This window comes from Plecotus auritus (assembly GCF_963455305.1).
Source record: "Plecotus auritus genome assembly, chromosome: 15".
Lineage (NCBI taxonomy): Eukaryota > Metazoa > Chordata > Mammalia > Chiroptera > Vespertilionidae > Plecotus > Plecotus auritus.
Genome location: NC_137781.1, coordinates 13,114,856 through 13,139,244, shown reverse-complemented (window position 1 = coordinate 13,139,244; position 24,389 = coordinate 13,114,856). Strand labels below are relative to the sequence as shown.

The 24,389-nt window shown below is 44.6% G+C and overlaps 2 protein-coding genes across 3 annotated transcripts in view; one reads left to right on the top strand and one right to left on the bottom strand.

Moving 5' to 3' along the window:
- Positions 1-5,455: 5,455 nt before the first annotated feature.
- On the bottom strand, positions 5,456-17,763 carry RAMAC (RNA guanine-7 methyltransferase activating subunit). Its single transcript, XM_080651423.1, has 3 exons — positions 17,601-17,763; positions 8,652-8,830; positions 5,456-7,706 (listed from the first exon to the last, which is right to left on the bottom strand). The coding sequence occupies exons 2-3, from the start codon at positions 8,819-8,821 to the stop codon at positions 7,520-7,522; spliced, it is 357 nt and encodes a 118-aa protein (XP_080507549.1). The 5' UTR covers positions 8,822-8,830; positions 17,601-17,763; the 3' UTR covers positions 5,456-7,519.
- A 38-nt stretch (positions 17,764-17,801) lies between these two features.
- The window catches only part of HOMER2 (homer scaffold protein 2), a 100,929-nt gene continuing 94,341 nt past the window's right edge, over positions 17,802-24,389 (top strand). Inside the window, exons 1-3 of one of the 2 annotated variants that reach the window (XM_080651421.1) lie at positions 17,802-18,089; positions 20,729-20,900; positions 21,012-21,179. The gene's annotated coding sequence lies outside the window, so the exon portion shown is untranslated. Of the gene's footprint in view, positions 18,126-20,728; positions 20,901-21,011; positions 21,180-24,389 lie in introns of both variants that reach the window. The other variant, XM_080651422.1, reaches the window with a different exon arrangement.

Here is a 24,389-nt window from a genome sequence, read left to right as displayed (position 1 = left end):
ACTTGAAGGGGTTGCAAGTTTCAGTGCTCCCTGCAAGAGTCCGTGTTCCCTGCATCCCTGCCGCTGGGAATGAAAGGCAACCCTCAGCCCTCTGGCAATGCTGTCCCTCCTGAGTTAGACATCACACCACACCCTGGAATTTCTGTTTCCTCCATGGAGAGAGGGAGAAATGGAGGATGGGAGGGGGGGACGGTGGAGGGAATGGGTAAGGGCCGGTTAAAGTCACCTCTGCCCAGGACAGCCGGGTTTAGGGGCAGTGGGCCTGCCCATCGCTTTGTTGTCAGCATCCAGGTCACTGGCATGCACGCTGTGTGCATACACACCCCTTGAAATCATCACAACTGGACAAGAGGTCCTTAACAGCCCCAACCCCTCGGCAGAAGAAACTTGTACAGAGGCACTCCAGTGCCAGGTGCTGCATTTTGCCTCTGAGGACCATTTTAAAAGCCAGAATAATAATGATCATTAAATAAAAGAATTAATAGTATTTTGTTTTCTTCCAAGTCTTTGGGAAAATGAAATTAAGGTTTTTGACCAATCTGCTAACATTTATAGTCGCCTGGGGCGAAGTGAGGTGTGTGGGGCTGGGGGAGAATTGGCGCTCAAGGTGGGGAGCGCAAGGAAGATACAGAGGTGCGCTGCCAGGAGGGGGCAGTCTAGGGACCTGGGTCCCTGGTGCCATTTGCGGGGCCTGTGGATGCAGTTTCCATGATAACAGGCAGCAGCCTGGCGGGGTTCAAGCCCAATTCCCAGGGCACCACTTCCCCAGCCCCCAGCCATACTCCCCTGCCTGTGGTGCCAGCCTCGAACCTTTTGGCGTCACTGCTTTGTTCTCTCCTTCCTCCTGGTCCCCAAACTACTGGGGCTGGCCAGTGGCAGCAGCTCTTGGGGATTGGGCGTCATGGCCATGGCCAGTGGTGCTCGGGCTTGGCAACGACGGCAGCTGGGGGAATGGAGGTGTGGTGGCTGGACTGCTGCTGCTGCCCCCCTCACCCCACCTCAGGGCTCAGGAGGCTGCGGTGTACGTGCCGCCACCGCAACTCTGGCTAAGCTGCTGCCCACTGTGCTCCCCGCTTCAGCTCCTCCTGTTGGGGGCCGATCGGGTCAGGCCGGTGGCGGGGAGCGGTGAGGGACTGGGGGTGGGTGAGGGGCACGGGGATGCGGTGGGGGGTAATTGGGGCCTGGGTCAGGCTTGTTAGCTGCTGCAGTGCACGTCATAGCCACCAGTCGTTCTGGTTCCGCCGTAAAGTGTGCTGGGCTTCCATATATATACTAGAGGCCCGGTGCACGAAATTCATGCACTTGGCGGGGGTCCCTCAGCCCAGCCTGCGCCCTCTTGTAGTCCGGGAGCCCTCAGGGGATGTCCAACTGACGGCTTAGGAAGTGGGCCTAGGCCAGCAGTTGGACATCCTTAGTGCTGCTGCAGAGGCGGGAGAGGCTCCTGCCACCGCCACTGCACTCACCAGCTGTGAGCCTGGCTCAGGGCTTCTGGCTGAGCAGTGCTCCCCCTGTGGGAGTGCACTGACCACCAGGGGGCAGCTCCTGCGTTATGCATCTGCCCCCTGGTGGTCAGTGAGCATCATAGTGACCGGTCGTTCCGCCGTTCGGTCGATTTGCATGTTATAGCCTTTTATTATCTAGGCTATATATAGAGTCTAGCCTTGTGCACCAGATCCATCTCGTCTCCTTGCTGTTAGAGTTGGGCAGGGGATACCCACACTTCGCAGCACCAGTTATAGTCTCTGGTCATTTCTACGTGAAACTCATCTCACCCATGATGTGGTTTTACTACCGCAGTGACTTTCTAACTCTTAGAGCCTCGGGCTTCTCCAGTGACGCCTGGGGGTTAGCACTGTGCAGAATAAGGAAGTGAGTCGAGTCCATAGAACTCCAAGCCTTTTGTCCTCTTCTAGTGCTTTGCTGCCCACACTGTAGCTGGTAGCCACAGGTGGCTGTTTAACACTTTAAATGTGGCTAATGGGATTGAAAAATAAATGTATCATAAAAATAAAGGCCATGTTGGAAACAACACAGCAAAGATGCTGAACATGGCATGTGATTTAGAGGGCAGGACAGAGAAAGGTGAGGAAAGAAAGGAAAATGACAGGAACAGAAGTCAAAGAAATATCAGCACATCATTACTGGAGCCCTTACGAACCAAAAAAATGGAACAGACAAAAATTTAAAGATATAATTAAGAAAATACTGAAGAAATAAGAAATGTACAGAATGAAAGGCTGTGTCCCAGGTGAAACTGACAAAGAATGGTCAAGAATGAGACACAACTTAGTAAAGTTCTCTGATCCTGTATAATAAAAGGCTAATATGCAAATCAACAGAACAGCAGAACGACCGGTCACTATGGTGCACACTGACCACCAGGGGACAGACGCTCAATGCAGGAGCTGCCCCCTGGTGGTCAGTGCAGTCCCACGGGGGGGCACCACTCAGCCAGAGGCTGGGCTAATGGCTGGTGAGCGCAGCGGCGGCGGTGAGAGCCTCTCCCCCCTCTGCAAGCAGGGCTAAGCCGTCAGTTGGACATCCCCTGAGGGCTCCTGGACTGCAAAAGGGTGCAGGCTGGGCTGAGGGACCTCCCACCCCCTGCCTCGAGTGCACAAATGTCGTGCACTGGGCCTCTAGTTAAAAAATAAAAGCATGTGGCCACCTAGACAAAAAGTTGAAGTCCTAGGGAAAGAGAGGAGAGAAACAAATGCATATTTGTGTGTTCCCAATAGGACTAAATTGCTACAGTATTTTATAAAATGCGGCAGCACTTATTAAAATTAAAAATACCAGTTCTTTTAACCCAACAATTTTACTTTTGAGACTACCCCACAGAACACACAAAAGCACCACAGGATATGTGGACAAAAGCAATGTAGCGTTGTTAGTAGGGGCAGAAAACTGGAAACCACCTGTCTACCTATAGGAGAATAATTACATTGTCAGTGGTAACTACATACTGTAGAATGTTATGTTATTAAAATTAAAGCACTAGTTTTTAACCTATAATTACATGTTTGTTATATTGTGTAAACAAAGAATAATACATGTATGTGTGTGTATGTATTTTTATATATAATCTCACTTTAGTAAAAAACGGGAAATGTTTATGTCTATCAAATTTAGATATAAAGTCAAACCTCAGTTCTTGAATGTCCCTATCTTGAACAATTCACTTCTCAACCCTTTGATGCTGATTAACTGTATGATCAGTCAGGCGACAACGGAGTGACAGTGCGAGTCAGTTTACCGTCAAACCTCATCTTATGTCCTTTTTGTTTATAGAGTGTTTATAGATTAAGCAGTACATTAGACATGTACTGTATATAAGAAAGGTTAAAACGGAAACATTTGGGGGTCTGGACTGGATTAATTCAATCTACATTATTTCTAATGGGAAAAAAGGATTCGGTTTTCGAACAGTCGAGAACCGGGGTTCTGTAGTATGTGGACATGGAGAGACACATACACAGCAGACCATAATCACTGGCTGAGTGCAGATTATTCCTGTTTGTATTGTTTCACTTCATAATATTTATATACACACAAAACCCATATAGAGAAGGAACTTTTAAAGTGAGAAAAAACACCCAGGAAAGAAAAAGATTTGGCCTTTAGCAATTAGAGCAGTTTTACTTAATTCAGGCAAAGACACTGGAGCTGCTTTCGGGAGTTAAAGGCTCTGGCAGTGGAAAAAAACACCATGAGATCATCATTTCCTACCCTGAAGCTGGCGAAGTCACTGAAACCCAGAGAACATCTAACTGGTAATTAACACATTTGGGCTCTCTCTGCCCCTTAGGGACAGGGACAAACACACCAACTGAATTAGCCCATCAGCCCATGGAGACATTGGAGGGAGAGTTTAGAGCTGCCTTTGCACCCATGTCAGCCCAGAGTTACCCCACTCTACTTCTGAAGCACAAAGTGAACATTGGGCACCTATTGGGGGCTCCACTTAGAGGTTCTTTATGTAAGTGCTTGCACTTCATCCTGCAAGGGGGCAGTCAAGTCACGTTACTTTTTGTTTGTTTGTTTGAAATATATCTTTATTGATTTCAGAGAGGAAGGGAGATAGTTAGAAACATCGATGAGAGAGAAACATCGATCAGCTGCCTCTTGCACACCCCCAACTGGGGATGTGCCCACAACCAACATGCCCTTGACCGGAATTGGGACCCTTCGGTCATCAGGCTGATGCTCTATCCACCGAGCCAAATCAGCGGCTTAATCACAAGGAACAACAACAGCCTGTAATTATTGGAATTGAGAGTTTAGGTCAGTGGTCGTCAAACTCACTAGTCAACAGAGCCGCAGTTTGCCGACCACTGAGCTAGGGCAAAGTCAGAACTTGTTATGCTTAATGCTGTATGCTGCTACAACACTCTATTTGAGATTAATTCCAAATGACACTTTTAATTCTCTTACCATTACTTTTAAAAAATATATTATTGATTTTTACAGAGAGGAAGGGAGAGAAATAGAGTTAGAAACATGGATGAGAGAGAAACATCAATCAGCTGCCTCCTGCACACCCTGTACTGGGGATGTGCCTGCAACCAAGGTACATGCCCTTGACCAGAATCGAACCTGGGACCCTTCACTCCGCAGGCCGACGTTCTATCCACTGAGCCAAACCGGCTAGGGCATCATTACTTTTTTTGATGTTATTTTGTATCTATGCAGGAAGCAGAAACCATGTCTTTTATTTCTTCCTGGGTTTGAGCACATAGTGGGCAGTCTGATAGTGACTGCTGTTTATAAAAGGAAAACCGCCTGCACATAACGTCAATAACTCATGCAGAATGCAGAAGTAACTCATCGGGAAGATTCTTACTGTATTTTCAAGCAGGGCTGGTAGTCAGGTCATGTGAACCCTACTATATCAGTGTTAAAATATTTAAATACTGTTGGAAAATCACCTTTTTTCTGAACTGCCTGAGAGGCGCCCCTCCCTCCAACCCTGCCGTGCACCCTCAGTTCTCCCTAATTAGTGTCAAAAGCAGAAACAGCAGGCCTCCAGGATCCTGCTCTAACTGCTCAGCTCCTGTTCCAGTTGGGAGTGCCTGGGCTGTATCAGCTGATAAATACTCTTAAAGACCCGTCTGCTTTCAGAGAACATCCTGGGTATAGGCATGCCGTTGCTCACCCTGGCTAAAGAGGTGTAGTCCAAGGCCTTCCTTCATGAAACGGCACTGGCGTGCTGCCTACCGATGTGATGAGGGGCCAGAGGAAACGCCTGCTCTTTATTTACACCGAGTGTGAAGACGTGGTTCATGAGAGCCTTTCCCAAAAAGGCGTTACCTGAGAGGATGGCTCTTCAGGAACCGGGAGGCGGGGAGAGCTGGACCCAGAGCATGGAGCAGTACCGGGAGAAGTCAACCCCAAGGGCCTAGAATGGAGTGCCCAGGGAGAAGGTAGACTTAGGAAGCTGCCTTTTTTTTTTTTTTTAAATATATTTTATTGATTTTTTACAGAGAGGAAGGGAGAGGGATAGAGAGTTAGAAACATCGATGAGAGAGAAATATCAATCAGCTGCCTCCTGCACACCTCCTACTGGGGATGTGCCCGCAACTAAGGTACATGCCCTTGACCGGAATCGAACCTGGGACCTTTCAGTCCACAGGCCGACGCTCTGTCCACTGAGCCAAACCGGTTAGGGCAGGAAGCTGCCTTTTAATTCCTATGATGAAACTTGTATTTTTAATAATATTTTTAAACCAAATAAACTGTTTTCAGTGGACATGAAGGACAGAGTAATAAAAAAAGACAAAAGCCCATCTCACCACATTAATGAGTACGCTAACTGCCAAAACTGAGAAATTGATTAACATTCTAAGTATTTTATTTAAATAAAACCATGTAACAGCCATTATATTTATTTGAAATACAATCATCACCCTGAAAGGACGTGACAGCATCACAGTGTTTATAGAAGAGAATGCAGAAAGGTGCACATTTGAAAGTGATTATAACATTGTAAAATCAACCCACATTTAGAACCATAAAAGTAAGTAAAGTCAAATAATGCAACCTTATTTACATGATTGAAGAGGAAGGGGAATATTATAGTTTTTGTCACACTTCTATATAATGTATGAATTCTTACCTACTACATTTAGAGTTTGTATAAAATGATTGTGCCCTAACCCCACCCTAGATCATTAGATCAAGACACTAAAACTAAGAATGATTCCTTCCTAATTTTACAGTTTTATTCTTGATACTAGAGGCCCGATGCACGAAATTCGTGCAAGAGTGGGCCTTCCTTTCTCTGGCTGCCGGCACCGGCTTCCCTCTGGCACCCGGGACCTGGGCTTCCCTCCAGCTGCCAGCAGGCACCCAGGACCCAGGCTTCGCTCCGGCCCCAGCTTCATCCAGAAGGATGTCTGGAATGATGTCCGGTATATTAGCATATTATCCTTTTATTATTATAGATTCCTCTAAAAAGACCAAGCCCTGGCAGGCGTTGCTCAGTGATTAGAGCACTGGCCTGCACACACAGGGTCGCTGGTTTGATTCCCGGTCAAGGGCACACACCTGGGTTGGAAGTCTAACCCCTGCCCCCAGTTGGGGGAGTGCAGGAGGCAACCAATCACCTCTCCCTCCCTCCCCCTTCCCTACCACTCTCTAGAACCAATGGAAAAAGTATCCTTACTCCTCAGGTGAAGATTAAAAATTAAAAAAAATAAAAGGAGACCAAAATGATTACGGAGCTGACTCATCCCTAGAGAGTAATTAGAAGGTACACAGTCACACAACAAGAGCCAAAAAGAAATACAACTACAATTGCTTTACCTTCCAACTTCTTTTTTTTTTTAAATATATTTTATTGATATTTTACAGAGAGGAAGGGAGAGGGATAGAGAGTTAGAAACATCGATGAGAGAGAAACATCCATCAGCTGCCTCCTGCACACCCCCCACTGGGGATGTGTCTGCAACCAAGGTACGTGCCCTTGACCGAAATCGAACCTGGGACCTTTCAGTCCGCAGGCTGACGCTCTATCCACTGAGTCAAACCGGTTTTGGCACCTTCCAACTTCTGAATTAATGTACAATACATTACAACTAAGTACAGTTGTGCATTCACTAGTTGATTTTTTCCAGTCTCTCAAAATTGTAGGAATGAGCACATCCAAGTACATGGATACTTCCTACGTTACAAAGTAAAAGCAAGCATGTTCTATTTTAAAATTCCATTTCTGTGTAAAACAAAGAATTCCTGGAGGTCAAACAAGGAAAAGATATACCAAGTTCAAGGTACTTTTAAGTCATGAAACGAAGAGTCTGAGGTAGAAATCAAGCAATATAATCCACAACTTTTTTAGGGAAGTGTTTATTCCCAGCAACCATCACATCACTCCAGAAAGATCTTATTTTTTAAAAAATGTCTCAAGTTCCAAAAAAATTATATTCTAAAATCAGATGCAAAATGATGACCAACAGAAAATACACGCAAATGTTTGTCTTGTTAACAAAGTAAACAGTTTTACTAAAAGCTGCTGACATTTCTATCAGTAGTAACCATAGGGAGGCCGTTGGTTGTAACCATAACTTCCATACTGGTGAGGGTGGTAAGGTTCTTGTCTGTGCTGCTGGTAATTGTTACCCCAGGGTCGTCCATGCCATTGATTGGATCGATTGTCACTTGGCCACCCCCGTCTGCTGTCCCTACCTCTAAACTGTCTGTTATCTTGCAACCTACAACAACAACAACAAAATTACACTTTTAAGAAAACACATGACAAATCTGTCCTGTTGCATTTGACTTCTCAGTCGAATACTTAATAAACAAGAGGATAAAAAACATTTTTCTCTACAGTATATTATAGCACCAGTTATTTAAAACATCCTTAAGATTTAAATCATTCTCCCATTTACACTGGACATATTTTGCAGAGAAACAGGCAGACTACAACCCGAAACCCCAAACAATAGGCTAGTTTTCAATCAAACTAAAAACTATTCAATTGTTTAAAAACGCAGTATGGTAATTTATTCCTTTTATCTATTTTGAATTATTAAGTAAAGTAACTTCCACTGTATAAACTTTCTAAAGTGAAACCAGAAACATTACCTTTTTATGGAATTGTACACAAAGTTTTGCATAAGACTCTAGGTTTCTAAAGTGTATTTGCAAATAAAATATTAGTCCACAGAAGGAATGTTTTTAAAAAAACAACATTAACACACATAGGCACACACAACTGAACACTAAGGAAAACATACATGGCTGATAAAATACTAAAGCAAATATGTACCAGCCACTTAATTAGTGCCAGGCACTAGGTTTATCATACTGAACAAAAACATTGGTCTGCTCAGCCAGCATGGCTCAGTGGCTGAGCACTGACCTATGAACCAGGTCACGGTTCAATTCCAGGTCAGGGCATATGCCCGGGTTGCGGGCTCCATCCCTAGTGTGGGGCTTGCAGGAGGCAGCCGATCAATGATTTTCTTTCTATCATTGATATTTCTCTCTCTCCCCTCCCTCTCTGAAATCAATAAAAGTATATATTAAAAAAAACAAAAACAAAACCCCCAAAACCACCACTGGTCCCTGCCCTCAGTGGTCTTCTGGACTAGCAGATTAAAGCTATTCTCTTCCAGATCAGCCACCTACAATTCATTCTTCCAAATACATACCAATTGCCTCTATTTCTTTGGCTCCCACCAGCTCTGCTATTCCAATCCTCGACAATCGGAGGGGTCGCTGGAGGGCGCTTCAGGTACTCCTGGTATTCTTTGTCATCTTCTGTGAATCTACTGGCAAACATCTCTTCAAAATTTGGAACAGCTTCAGAAGTATCAGTCATTCTGAAATTCTGTACAGTTTTTAATATATTTCCATTAGAATTTTTTTTAATGTAACACTATGTTACCAGTGAAAAGTCAAGAAGTAAACAATTTCAGACAAGGTATTCTAGACTTCAATTGAGTACTTCTTGATTATTATAATACAGGTATTATGCTAACGAGAGTCATGGGATACAAAGATGAACACTATATCATGGACTCTGCCCGCAAAGGGCTCTTAGTCTAGTAGAAGAAACAGATGCGGTGTAAACATAAAGGGAGAAGTGAATATGAAGAGATGAAACTGGAAAAGTAGACAGTGGTTAAATTGTGAAAAACTTCGTATTCCAGACAACTTGCACTTTCTCTGGTAAGCAATGGGGAATCACAGGTAGTTTAAGCAGGGAAGTCTCAAGGGCAAATTTACTATTTAGATCACTTTTCTAACAGGGTAGAGATAGACTAGCGAGATTAGACTAAGCGCAGATTGCTGCAATAATGCGACATGCTGAGGGCTTAATCTGAGGCAGGGACAGTGAGAGCAGTTTTAAAAGATAAATTTCAGGAGGCATTAATCACTGACTAGATGTTGGGAGAAGACGACGAAATAAAGGATAACTCCCATGCTTCTGGCTAAATGATTGGATAGGTTATGATGCCATAGGAACTGTAGAAAGAAGGATGGATGAAGATATACACTGAGTTTGAAGTTAGCTAAAGTACATACATCCTGTCCTAGCTGTTTGGCTCAGTGGATAGAATGTTGGCCTGTGGACTGAAGGGTCTCAGGTTCAATTATGGTCATGCCCAAACTGCAGGCTCGATCCCCAGTAGGAGGCGTGCAGGAGGCAGCTGATCAATGATTCCCTCATCATTGATGTTTCTCTCTCCCTTCCTCTCTGAAATCAATAAAAAATATACTTAAAAAACCCCTGCAATCCGTATCAGCTGGGTTTTCCAGGACAATTATGGATTCACTCAACAGGTAGTATTCCTTAACCCACATTTTCAGAGAGCCCTCTCCATCTAAGAAAAGGTTTGGCTTAGGCTGCACGGGCCTAATTCTGGAAAAACCAGGGGACAAAGAGTTCACTTCTTTTCATCTTCACCCAAATCCTGGAAGTCAGCCCTAGCAGGATTCTGTAGGTAGACCTCACCTCTAGTGTTCTTCAACCAAATAGTCAGTATTCCCTTCCTCTACCTGTCCTGGCCCAAACCCATCTTTTTGTTCTTTGCCTCAAGACTCCTAAAACCTGTTGTCTGATTCAGGGCACCTGTGACATCATGCTAAAACTTTGAAACCAAATTCTCCCTCTTTTTTTTTTTTTAAAGTATTTTATTTTTTAAAATAATATATTTTATTGATTTTTCACAGAGAGGAAGGGAGAGGGAGAGTTAGAAACATCAATGAGAGAGAAACATCAATCAGCTGCCTCCTGCACACCCCCTACTGGGGATGTGCCTGCAACCAAGGTACATGCCCTTGACCAGAATTGAACCTGGGACCCTTGAGTCCGCAGGCCGATGCTCTATCCACTGAGCAAAACTGGCTAGGGCCAAAATCTCCCTCTTATCGGACATCCCCAAACTTATTTTTCATCCTGTATTTTAATTTATATGACAGTCTTTGACAAGGAGATGTGATATTGGAAAATAGCTGCTTCATTCGTTTGTCTTTTCCCCCAAATCCCTCAAAACATGCAAATATTTATATTACTACCTTCATCCCAACAAAATGAGAAAGAAATTATTGCTTGGATGCAAGAAGCACAGAGATGTCTTACCTCTCAGGCTGCTGCTCTCTTAGAGAGTATGCCTATCAAACACCAGACTTCCCACGTGTCTGGGACAGGCAAACTGCTGTCAAAATCTCACATCCAAGGTGTGATTTAAAATAAATTCTGCTAATTAAAATTCATGTCTGGGTTCCTATAGGGATCACAGAAATCATCAGAAAGATGGCCCACACCTAACCAGATGGGCAGTAAAAATCGTAAGGTAAGGCAAATGTGCTATTCTACCTTTATGTTCTCCCACAAGCATTACTCATGAGAATGAAATTTAAACAGGATGTGATTTACCAATGTTACCACAAGAAATTTAATTAAGATAAAAAATAGAATTTTAATTGATCCAAGCTTTACTTATCTCTGCGATTTGAGGCTGTACTGTTTAATGTTTAGGTTGTCTAGATCTGTGGGAGGGAAAACAAAACAAAACGTGACTCCCTCAAGAAAACCCTCAAAAGGGGTGGGTGGTGGGTAGGGACCATAAGGGCTTCAGTTAATTCAGGGGTTGGATTAAAAGTGCTCTACAGTCTTCCAACGCTAATTCGAGAGTGTGCGAAAGTGCCAGCGAAGCCCTAGCCCAGTGGTCAGCAAACAGCGGCTTGCGAGCCACATGTGGCTCTTTGGCCCCTTGAGTGTGGCTCTTCCACAAAATACCATGTGCGGGTGCTCATGTACAGTGTGACTGAAACTTTGTGGCCCATGCGCAGAAGTCGGTTTTGGGCCTGGGCGAGTCTATTTTGAAGAAGTGGCGTTAGAAGAAGTGGGGGTGTCGGTCGGTCGGGCTACGGGAGACACGGCGCAGGCGGGCTGCGGGATACGCAGGGCGAGGGAGGCGCGCACAATTCATGCACGAGTTGAGTGAGCCGGTCAGTCAGCATCTCATTGTGCAGTGGTTAGTGCTAGTCGCATCCGCAAATCGTGCGCGGGTGACAAAAGTACCTACTCGAAGCATAAAGTTACCTGTATTTTTCCAACCAGCTGCAAATCCTACAGGTATTTTTGTCATCAATTTAAGAATTGTAATTATTTTGTGTTGGTGGCTTTATTATTATAAAATGAAACCTTTTTTTAGGTGCCCTGTTTGACATGGCTACAAAGAAGCAGCAAAGAAAAACGGAAGATGAAAACCATGAATTTAAAGTTGAATGGACCGAGACTTTTGCGTTTATTCAAAACTTAAATGGCCTTCCGACCTGTCTTATTTGTCAGGAAAAATTGACGCATAACAGGAAATCAAGTTTGGAGAGACACTTTACAACTAAACACGTGTCATTTAGTACTAAATATCCTGTCGGTGATGCAAGGAAGAAAGCAGTTGAGGAACTTCCGAAGAGTCAAGAAAAATCAAGTTCTGTATTTAATTACTTGATGCAATTTTCCAACAATGTTAATATTGCAAGGTTTGTGGTTAGTCAAGAGATTGCTAAGAGAGGAAAACCATATACAGATGGTGAATATATAAAAAGTTGTTTTATAAATGCATCCGAAGAGCTATTTCGGGATTTTAAGAACAAAGCAGATATTCTAAAAAAAATTAAAGAGTTACCATTGTCTGCTAAAACAGTGAAAGATAGAACAGTCAAAATGTCTTCGAATATAACCAACCAGCAAGTCGAAGATCTTAAATTGGTTTCAGCTTTATCAATAGCAGTTGACGAGTCTTGTGACATAAATGATACAGCGCAAGTTTCACTCTTTGTATGGTTTATTTCATCTACAGGTCCTAAAGAAGAACTTTTAGGATTATTGCCACTCAAAGGTCAAACACGTGGAGAGAGGAATGTGATGTTTTTCAATACACTCAATTATAGCAAATGCTGTAATTGAGTGTATTGAAAAACATCACATTCCACTCGATAAAATTGTCTCAATTTCAACAGATGGGGCAAAAAGTATGACTGGCGTAAGAAACTGGTTTGTTGCTATTTTGAAAGAAAAAATTAATCACGAGATACTTACTTACCATTGCATCATTCATCAAGAAGCGCTTTGTGAAGATGGCGGCATAGGTAAACACCTAAACTGCTGCCTCGCACAACAACTTCAAAACTACAAAAGACAAAATGTCTATCACCCAGAACCACGGGAAAGCTGGCTGAGTGGAAGTTCTACAACTAGAAGGAAAGAGAAAAGAGCATCGAGGGGTGCACAAGCGCTGAAAAGCTGAGGTACAGAGGCGCGCAAATCAGGCTGGCAGCGGGTGACTGGGTGCACTGCTTTTTTCAACCCGAAGGGAGACAAGCTCCCGATTACTCCGAACTCCAGTTTCTGGGGAGACACTGGGGACACGAACTCCTACGGGGAAAAGCTGGACTGTCTGCCATCAAGTTGGAAAGCGAGGGTGACTTTCTTGCAGAGGTGTGCCCAGCACTCATTGTTTACTGCACTGGGGCACGGAATGCGGGGACTTGGAAATGTGGAAACGCAGAGACGGCTGACTGGCAGCCATCACTGTCTGCCACACCCTAGCCTAGTGACTCCCTGAGACCCCGCCCCACACAATCTTCAAACCCACCCAAACTCCACACAGCAGCTTTTGCATATAAATGGCCTGCCCTATCACAGCTTAACCAAACAAACTGCAGCTCTGGTCAGACAGCTCCAAAACCTCCAAACCCCAAGCAAAGAGGAGAAAACTGGCCCTGACCGGTTTGGCTCAGTGGATAGAGCGTCGGCCTGCGGACTGAAGGGTCCCGGGTTCGATTCCGGTCAAGGGCATGTACCTTGGTTGCAGGCACATCTCCAGTGGGAGGTGTGCAGGAGGCAGCTGATCGATGTTTCTCTCTCATTGATGTTTCTGACTCTCTGTCCCTCTCCCTTCCTCTCTGTAAAAAAATCAATAAAATACATTAAAAAAAAAAAGAGAGGAGAAAACTGTAGTTCTCGCTGTAGCTCCTGCTGGGTGGCCTCAGACAGTAGCTGACCTGCACCCCATTGGAGATCCCGAAGCCAGTGTATCTAGTGGTCAGTGTGAGACGACACCAGATTTCAAACTCCTCACATCCATAAGTGACACATTCAAGAGGCAGATTTAGTGAGCACCAAAGACCCACTGAAACAAGTCCTGCCCCATAAGCGTGTCTCCAGCACAGCAGTTCTTCCATTATAGACACAACGGGTCCTCACAGACAATTGGCCTGGAGGTCAATTCCTCCCAGTGTACCAACAGCAATCAAGACTTAACTACAACAAGGCTGTGCACACAGTCCACAAAGGGGTGCACCAAGAGTGTCCACCTCAGGTAACTGGGAGGCCGGCCCACTGGGCCTATAGGACAACTAGCACACAAAGCTACCCTACCAACTCAGGGAAGCAACGAAAATGCGGAGACAAAGAAACAGATCACAAACGAAAGAAATGGAGGAAAACAAACGACTGGATATAGAGTTCAAAACCACGGTTATAAGGTTTTTCAAGAATTTCCTAGAAAAGGCCAATAAATTTAACGAGACCTTCGAGGATATGAAAAAGGACCAACTAGAAATTAAACATACACTGACTGAAATAAAAAATATTATACAGAGACCCAACAACAGACTAGAGGAACACAAGAATCAAGTCAAAGAATTGAAATACAAAGAAGCAAAAAACACTCAACCGAAAAAGCAAAAAGCAAAAAAAATCCAAAAAGTTGAAGATAGTTTAGAAGCCTCTGGGACAACTTCAAGAGTACCAACATCCGAATTATTGGGGTGCCAGAAGAAGAGAGAGAACAAGATACTGAAAACCTATTTGAAGAAATAATGACAGACTTACAAGTCCAGGAAGCGCACAGAACCCCAAACAAAAGGAATCCAAAGAGGACCACACCAAGACACATCATAATTAAAATGCCAAGGGCAAAAGACAAAGAGAGAATATTAAAAGCAGCAAGAGAAAAACAGTTAGTTACCTACAAGGGAGCACCCATACGATTGTCAGCTGATTTCTCAACAGAAACTATGCAGGCCAGACGGGAGTGGCAAGAAATATTCAAAGTGATGAATAGCAAGAACCTACAACCAAGATTACTCTACCCAGCCAAGTTATCATTCAGAATTGAAGGTCAGATAAAGAGCTTCACATATAAGAAAAAGCTAAAGGAGTTCATCACCACCAAACCAGTATTATATGAAATGCTGAAAGGTATTCTTTAAGAAGAGGAAGAAGAAAAAAGTAAAGATAAAAATTATGAACAACAAATACGTATCTATCAACAAGTGAATCTAAAAATCAAGTGAATTAAAAATCTGAGGAACAGAATAAATTGGTGAATATAATAGAATCAGGGGCATAGAATGGGAGTGGATTGATAGTTCTCAGGGGGAAAGGGGTGTGGAGGGTGCGGGAAGAGACTGGACAAAAATCGTACACCTATGGATGAGGACAGTTGGGGGGGTAAGGGCAGAGGGTGGGGTGGGAACCAGGTGGAGGGGAGCTGTGGGGGGAAAAAGGAGAAACAATTGTAATAAGCTGAACAATAAAGATTAAATTTTTAAAAAAAGCACTTTGTGCGCAGACATTTCCAGAAGAAATTTGCAAAGTTATGGAATTGGCGATTAACATTATCAACTCCATTATACCTAAAGCTTTTAATCATCACCAATTTAAAGAATTTTAGTTGAAATGGAGAGTGAGTACGCAGATCTTCTGCTGCATAACAAGGTACATTGGTTATCAAGAGGAAACATTTTGAAACGTTTCGCTTCCTTATTAACAGAAATTAAAGCATTTCTCCTTGAGAAGAGTGTTCACTATCCAGAACTGACAAATGATCAGTGGATCCAAAAATTTTATTTCATGGTAGACGTTATGTCTCATCTAAATCAGCTTAATCGTAAACTACAGGGGAAAGGAAACAATTTTTTCGACATTAGAAGAAGTTATTTCATTCGAAAACAAATTATCTCTTTTTGCTCAAGATTTTGAAAAAGAAACTTTGATTCACTTTCCAAGCTTGTTGAAACATCGCCAAGAAAATAATTCTGATATTGACATTTGCTATTTCACAACAACACTTTTAAATATGAGGGAAGCTTTTCTCAACAGGTTTCAGGAATTCAGAAACAGCAAAGCGACATTAGCCTTTGTTAAAAAACCTCTTAATGCTACTGTAACAGAATTAAATTTTTCTCCCTTTAATATTGACATTGGCAACTTTGAATTGCAATTGCTGGATTTAAAAAAAACAACAACAAAGAATTGTGGAGCTCGAAATTTGAACGTCTTTGTGCTGACATAGAAATATTGGAGAAAAACAAAAGTGAACTTAGTGCACAGCACAAGAGGTCTGCTTTGAAAGACCTGGAGAAGGAAGGTATATTGATTTTTAACACCTGGAATAGTATTCCTGACTCATATAATCAACTGAAAAAACTAGCGTTTGCTGTTCTTTCCTTATTCGGGTCTACATATTTATGCGAACAATCATTTTCAAGCATGAACCTTATCAAGAGTAAATTGAGAAGTCGTCTAATTGATGAGAACCTGGAATCGTGCCTAAAATTAACAACAACATACAGACCTGACTTACCCAAACTTTCCAAGGAGATGCAAGGCCATTGTTCACATTAGTGTTTGACAGTCATTGTCATGATTTAATTTTATGGGTATTGTAAGGTAAATTGTAAGGAATTTAATTTTATCAATAAATAATATCGTTATTAAGTATGATATCACGTTTTATTCAACGTACCTATAGTTTAAGACTTAAAACTTTAAGTAAATTTATTAAGTTAATTTTAGGGAACGTTGTGGAGTGAAAGAAGATGTAGGGTCGAGGACTGAGAAAGGTATGTTGAGATGGTTTGGACATACAGAGAGGATGAACGAAAGGAGATAGACGAAACAAGTATACAAGACGAGTGTGGATGGGAGAGTTGGAAGGGGTCGACCTCAGCGAATGTACCTCAATCAGACTGAGGACGTTTTTAGCAAAGGCCAGCTTAGGAGTACCCTAAGTTAATAACAATGTACCTACCTGCATAGTTTAAGTTTAAAAAATGTGGCTCTCGCCCTTACTGGTTTGGCTCAGTGGATAGAGCGTCGGCCTGCGGACTGAAGGGTCCCGGGTTCGATTGCAGTCAAGGGCATGTACCCTGGTTGTGGGCACATCCCCAGTAGGGGGTGTGCAAGAGGCAGCTGATCGATGTTTCTAATTCTCTATCCCTCTCCCTTTCTCTCTGTAAAAAATCAATAAAATATATATTTTTTAAAAAAATGTGGCTCTCAAAAGAAATTTCAATCGTTGTACTGTTGATATTTGGCTCTGTTGACTAATGAGTTTGCCGACCACTGCCCTAGCCCGTTTGCTCAGTGGATAGAGCGCTGGCCTGCAGACCAAAGCGTCCCGGGTTCGATTCCATTCCGGTCAAGCGCCCGTGCCTTGGCTGCAGGCTCTTCCCCTGCGACCAGGGTCAGGGGCGTGCAGGAGGCAACCCATAGACGTGTTCCTCTCACATCAAGTTTCTCTCTGACTTCCCCTCTCTCCTCCTCTCTCTCTCAAAGCCGATGGAAAAATATCCTCCGGTGAGGATTAGCAACACCAACAACGTGCCAGCGAAGAGTAGATGATGATATGTGTCCTCTGGGCCTTCAAAGCCAGTAAGCTGGCGCCAGCATGAGTAACAACTTTACAGCGTAAGTTCCTGTCCGTTGAAATAAAAGGGTACTGCCTTTCAGATCTGTACCCCAACATTAGTTTATTTACCACAAATAAAACCACACCGAGCTCTTCCGGCTGCAGGCGAATACCTTGGAACGGACTCACCAGAATGGGGTTTCGCTGCCCCGGGAGGTGAGACAGAGGAAGCTAAGGACTAGAATCCACCGCGATTTTCACTCCCCGCAAAGCCCCTCAGAGCCGGTCCCCCAAGGGCGCACCTTGGACGTCCAGGCGCGGAGGAAACTACAGACCGAGAAGGGTAAGGGGCTTCCGATCTCGCGAAAGCGCCCAGACCTGGAACCGCAGACCCAGGACACCTCGGCTCCATTGCCTCCCTCCTTTCCGGAGCCCAAACCCGCAACTCACCCGCGCAGCGCTGTCTCCTCAGCTCGGGCTGAGCTCGGCGGGCGAAACGCGCAGGAAACCCACCTCCGGCCCCCAACGCGTCAGTGCGACACCACGCTCACCTCACCTCTCCGAGGTAACGGAGCCACTCTTGTCAGACAGAATCCGACAGCCCCCTGACTTCCGCTTCCGGCGAGCTCCGCGCAGGCGCGCCTGTCAAGTCTCGCGATATGTGGGGTTCGGCGTGTGGCGCTTTCCCAGTTTAACAGGCAGCGGTGCAAACCCTGGAGCGCGACTCTCTTGAGATGATGGGCGCTGTGCGCTCGGCGCCTGCCTGGCGCCTGTGCAGGAAAAGACGTCGCCGGGTGTTAAGTCCCCTTGACTGGGAGCCGGTGGCGGGTGGGGACGAAGGTTTGGAACTCTGCAGAGAAGGGAGGGAAAGGCTGCTTCCGGCAGGACGCCAGGCTGAGCGGGTTACTTCAGGGACGCGGTGTCTTCACCTCCTGCCAGGTTGGGCCTCGGCCGTAAGAGTTCATAGTCCCTTTGGTACGTGTTTTTGCCCAAACACCCCACCCCCACCCTCTTCAGCCTAATTCGTCAGTACCCAGCAGCCTCCAAGGGGCTTGGCCAGTTTCTTCTCCAATGTTCTGCAGGTGTATGTAGACATGCTGAATATCCCAAACATGATTTGGCCTCTTTTTAAAAAGATATATATTTTTTATCGATTTCAGAGAGGAAGGGAGAAGGAGATAGAGATAGAAACATCCATGATGGGAGAGAATCATCTATGGGCTGCCTCCTGCACACCCCCTACTGGGGATGGAGCCTGCAACCCAGACATGTGCCCTTGACCAGAATGGAACCCGGGACCCTTTAGTCTGCAGGCCCCAGGCTCTATCCAATGAGCAAGACCAGCTAGGGCATGACTTGGCCTCTTACCTCCCAAATGGCTGTCCAGACTGTGCACCCTTTTTGTTAAAGTTTCCAGCGTGGATACATTAATGTCAGTACCTGATGCCATTTATTTTCTTTCTTGCGCCCGTCAGAGACTAAATTCTGTCGATTCTGCCCCAGCAGTAGCTCTGACATCCATCCACGTTACCCACTGCTTCCACCTAATCCCCCGAACAGTGAAAATGCAATACCTTTCTCAGTGAGGCCCTTCCTCCAGCCCACGCCCCTACCAGCCCATCTGCCTGCAGCTGCGGTGGTTTAATCAAGCATCGCTCTGATCCAAAATCACCGGCTTCCTGTTGTCTGTAGATTAAAGGCCAAAGTTATTAACTTGGATGCAAAACTTTATTTCTTCCTGTTCCCCTTTCATTCTTCTTTTGCCCATAACACCGATACTTAGGTATTCGTTCAGTTCTTACCACTTTCTAATTTAAAGCTGACATTATTTATATACAAGTCTCCCCCTTCCCCCGCCCATTAGACTATAAACAGACCTCCATTTGATTCATTTCTGCATCCTGCAGCGTGTAACTTTGTGCTTTGTGCAAAGGAAGCACTCAGTAAATGTAGAAACATTAACCTAGCAACAGTGTATAGCAACAGTGTATAGTACAGACGGGCAGATAGGATAGTCTTGATGCTGGCTAGTAAAGGGGAGAGCGGAAAGACCAAGGTTACAATAATTGGGTAGTATTATCCTTAGTCACAGAGCAGACCATGGGAGAAAAGGATTAGGAGGAATCAGGAAAGACTTTCAATTCCTTAAGGCTGGGAAGTTGGGGACTGAGGGTAAGTTGGTTATAAAGCAAAAATGAGCTCAGAGCTCCAAAAGATTTGTAGAATTTGAGATGGTAGTGAACTATCCAAAAGAAAAATTTTAGGGGGTTGATAGAAATACAGAACTGGCCCAGCTGGCATGGCTCAGTGGTTAAGCATTGACCTATGAACCAGAGGTAATGGTTCAATTCCTGGGTCAGGGCACATGCCCAGGTTGTGGGCTCGATCAGGAGGCAGCTGATCAATGATTCTCTCTCAACATTGATGTTTCTCTCTCTCCCTCTCCCTTCCTTCCTGAAATCAATAAAAATATATATTAAAAAAATATAGAACTGAAGCTGAAGAAAGGCTGTAAATGTATGAGTCATCCATGAGACAAAATGGTTGAAATCAGTGTATATGATCTTTCTTCCCCACAGAAGAAGTATTTATAGAGAAAAGCAGAAGGCCAAGGCCTACGCCTCGGGAAATTTTCATATTTAAGAGGCAGGAATAGGAAATGTAAACTTGAAGAGAAGATTCGAATGAATATGTGGGTAGTAATGTAGCAATTGAAAAACTCGGGAAAATGCTTCCCAACCTAGTAGCAAGAGACGGGGTATCAGGAAAAAGGAGTCATTGAAGGCCAGCTTGTGATGGCATTATTTCTAGGTAATCAGGACTTACACAGAAAAGTGTATGTTTCTGTCCTTTTAATTCATAAGTGGTACTTGGAAGCTTCGCTTCTGGAAGTTTCTGTGAAAAATTCTAGGTATTCCAGCCAATTTTCAAATGAAACTATTTTTGTCCATAATGTTCTCTCATATTATATTTTATCAGTTATTACATCTCATTTTCTGACATCGTCGGGAGATAATCTGTTCCATGAATAGAAATTTTCCAGATAACTGACTCTTAGCCTTAAATATCAAGAACGTTTTCATTGGAACCACTTTTTTAAAATACATTATTTATGTTTTTGGAGAGAAAGGAAGGGAGAGGGAGAGAAAAAGAAACATTGATGGATCGGCTGCCTGCTGCGTGCCACTTACCGGGGATTGAGTCCACAACCTGGGCATGTGCCCTGACTGGGAATTGATCCAGCAACCTTTTGGTGCCCTGGACAATGCTCAACCAACAGCCACACCAGCCAGGGCTGGAACCACTTTTGATGGAAGTATACATAGAATGTAGTACTTACTTTTATGCCAAAACCAGAGTATTTGGGCCATAATTTGATGTTTGCTTGGCAACTCAAGGTCATTGCTATAAGCAGTTATGATATTCTACTGCATAGTAATGGCCTTGGCCTGTTGATGCACATGGAGAAGATTGCCCGTTGTTAGTTGACTTTGCTGTCTCTGTTACTAGTGTTACATCTCAATGTTTTTTCTTCTAACCACTTCATAAATTAACTTAATTTTATCCCTAATTTTAAGCCTCACTTTGACCCCGTGATCTGGAGGCAGAGCAGACCAGCAGAAGCCCTGGCGAATCCTGGCATGGAGAGAGCCCTGCTTTGAGACAGCGAGTGACCTTGGACAATAACCATTTTAAAGATGGTTTAACTGAGGCTCAGGAGGGCATATAATTTATTCGAGGGCACAGCTGGTAAGTGGCAGCAGGATTTTTTTCAAGTCTGTGATACTTCCAAAGGCCTTGCTTTTTCCTCAGGGAAACACTGTTTTTCTCTTTTTCATTTCCTACTCCACGAATCTTTAGCCACGTTAAGCCACTTCACTGCTGCTCTCCAGCTGCACAGTGGGTGTGAACCCAGGAAGGCAGGGGCTCTGTCCCGGCAGCGTCTCCACCAGGAAGTGAACTCCACAGGGTACCTGTCTCCTCACTTTGCTCATCTTTGAAAAATCCTCTTGAAGGTACATCTCATAGGTAAGGACCCAGGTCACATGGCTGATCCCTAGCTCCTGGTAGAGTTCTTATCTTACCTAATAAAAGAGAAACATGCAAATTAACCATCACTCCGCCACGCCCACAGCCAATCAGAGTGAATATGCAAATTAACCCAACAAAGATGGAGGTTGATTTGCATATGCAGGGCGGAGCAGCGTGCTATGAGGGGAAGCCGGGTGGCGGAGGGAACTACTGGAGCCGTGCCCCGGCCAGAAGCGAGGACTTGCCGGCTCCAGGAGAGCCGGAGTGGGGACATGCCGGCTCCCTGGCGGCCAGGGAGCGAGGACTTGCCAGCTCCCAGGCTGGGGAGCTGGGACTTGCCGGCTCCCGGGAGGGCCGGGAGCGGGGACATGCTGGCTCCCTGGCAGCTGGGAGTGAAGCCAGGGGAAAGAAGGCCTATTCTTGCACGAATATTGTGCAATGGGCCTCTGGTATCTTACATAAATGTTTAGTCTCTAAGAAAATATTTCAGGTTATATGAGGCATTGGTTTAATTAATCCTGGCCCGAGGATATTTTTTTCCATTGATATTTAGGGAGAATGGAAGGGAGAGGGAAAGACAGAGAAACATCGATGTGAGAGATACATTGATTGGTTGCCTCCTGCATGAGCCCCTACCAGGGCCCGGGCCAGGGAGGATCCTGCAACCAAGGTACATGCCCTTGACTGGAATCAAACTCGGGACCCTTTGGTCTGCAGGCTAACGCTCTATTCACTGAGCCAAACGGGCTAGGGCTCTGAGGCATTGGTTTGGATTCACATCTGTACTCCTGTGGCTCTCGTTACATGGAATTGTTTTGAACAGATTCTATAAGATTTTAATCCAGTTCTCCAGCTCAGTGTCATCCTTCCACATAAATTCTTTGTGTCAGGGACTTTTTTCAAGGGAGTGCAGGAAGCAAGCCAGTGCTAGTTACAAGTTTCTTTGCTGCCTGAGTGTTGGGAAAGAAAAAGCTGTGAATTGGGCATAACAGGTTGGAACCAGAGTCTTTTCCTATTCTAAAATCTGTGATTGTGGTATGAAGGTATTTTCCCCTCCTTTTTTCGAATGTTTGTTACATAAATAATGGCACAAACTATGTTTTCTAAGGAGAAGTGATTTGGACTTGAGTTACACAATATGTGCCAATTTCTATTTCATTTGGCAGGGCCCACCCAAAGCAAATAATGGTACATTATTTATGTCCTTTTTTCACTTTTTGTGGCCACTCTGTATGCTCCATGGGCTGGCTGTAGTAATCTACTTCAGTACCTTGATCCTACCCACCTCTTCATCAAACATGTGACAGTTAGAAGGGACCTTGGACATGGACAGAGAGGCCAAGAGACTTGTCCAGAATTTACTCTCAACCACTCCTTCCCCCATACTGCCATCATATCTCCTCCCGGTAATTTTCCAGAATCTTTTTCACTGAAGCGATCATCACAGTTTGCGTGTTAAAAAGCATTCTCTAAGCACTCAAGTGGCATGACGAAGTCAGAATCCTGATCTGAGAGTGAGTCTCTGCTGTCGTCCCCATTCTAGAGGGAAAAGTCTTCTGGGTCTCCATCCAGGGTCTTGGCGAGTTTATTGTGACAGGCGGCCTGTTCTACATGTGTGTGAAGTCAGCCTTGCCTAGTAATCTTTATTTTTATTATCTACTTATTTATTTAAAAAATAGTAATTCTTTATTGTTGAAAGTGTTACATATGTCCCTTTTGCCTAGTAGACCTTTAAAGGAAAGGTACAGAAAGCCCCATTTAGAAAAAGATATTCGAGTGATGCAAGGTATCTTGGACGTAAGTGAGAGTAACAGGGAATGGAAAGAGCACAGGCAAGGAGTCAATCACTGGACTTCCTCCCTGTGGGCTGTGGTTGGACGAGATCATTGAGAGGATGTGACCAGCGGTTGACCCGAGAGCTGGACCCTCGCAGTCTGAGGCTCCTCATCTCTTCCCCTTTCCTTGGAGCATATGTTCTGACCACCGTCTCCACAGCCAGAGCCATTTTCAAGGACAGAGCTGTGAGAGAGTGAGCTGTTGTTGAGACCATCTGGATGGAACCCAGTTAGGCCTCTGTATAAACTTTGAAGATTCTGGTGGGTGGTGCAGAGATCTACTCACCTTGCAATTGCCCATGACAAGCCTCGTATGTAAGTTACCTTGCTTACTAAAACCAGCCCTGCCCTAGCCGGTCTGGCTCAGTGGATAGAGTGTCCGTTGCAGACTGAAGGGTCCTGGGTTCGATTCCGGTCAGGGGCACATGCTCAAGTTGTGGGCTCAATCCCCAGTGTGGGGCGTGCAGGAGGCAGCCAGTCAATGATTCTCTCTCATCATTGATGTTTCTATCTCTCCCCCTCCCTTCCTCTCTGAAATCAATAAAAATATATTTTTAAAAAACACACAAAAAAACACCACAATATGGTATGGTCTGCCTCTTTTTTCTTCTTTCCTTCCCCTCACTGTACGGGAGCCAGTTTGCAAACCAACAGTTATGCAAGTCACCATCCACCCCTCTGGGCCTTCTTTTTTCACTTAGTTTCCTATTTCACAGATAAAATTGAGGCTTTGGCATCAATTCCCTTGGTTTCCCAATCCCATCCCTACAGTCTGACCTCTTTCTGACCCCTTTCACCTTTTGTCTTTCAATTTGCTGCTGTGTGTCTTTGGCCTGTGCACTCACTGTTCTTCTGGGCATCAGTCCTGCAGCTATCCCTTCTCTGTTTTCAACTCTCCCTCTTTACTGGCTCCTCCCACCCCACCCGCACCATGTAAGTTTGCTCAAGTTTCTCCAGTCTCAAAACAAAACCGATACCCTGCCCTCAATCCCGGGTCCTCCTCCAAATATCTCGGATCTCCTTTCTCCGCATGGGGAGTCTCTTACAAAGAGCACTCTACACCTGCAGTACCACGGGGTCCCCTCCCCCTTCCTGTCCAGTGCAGCCTTGCTCTTGCCCCCAGACAGGCCACTGAAACCACTGTGGCAAAGTTCACTAGGGCAGAGTTGAACTAGGGCCAAATTCAACGATGGTTTGTCTCACATCTTCAGTTTATTTAATATCTTCAGTTTATTTAATTCATGATTCTCTGCCCTGGGTCACTATTTCTCTCTCTCTCTCTCTCGCCAACTCCTCATTCCCTTGCTTGTTCCTAAACTTTGGTGTCCCTATGGCCCCATCTACACTCTGCATATGTCACCTATATAGACTC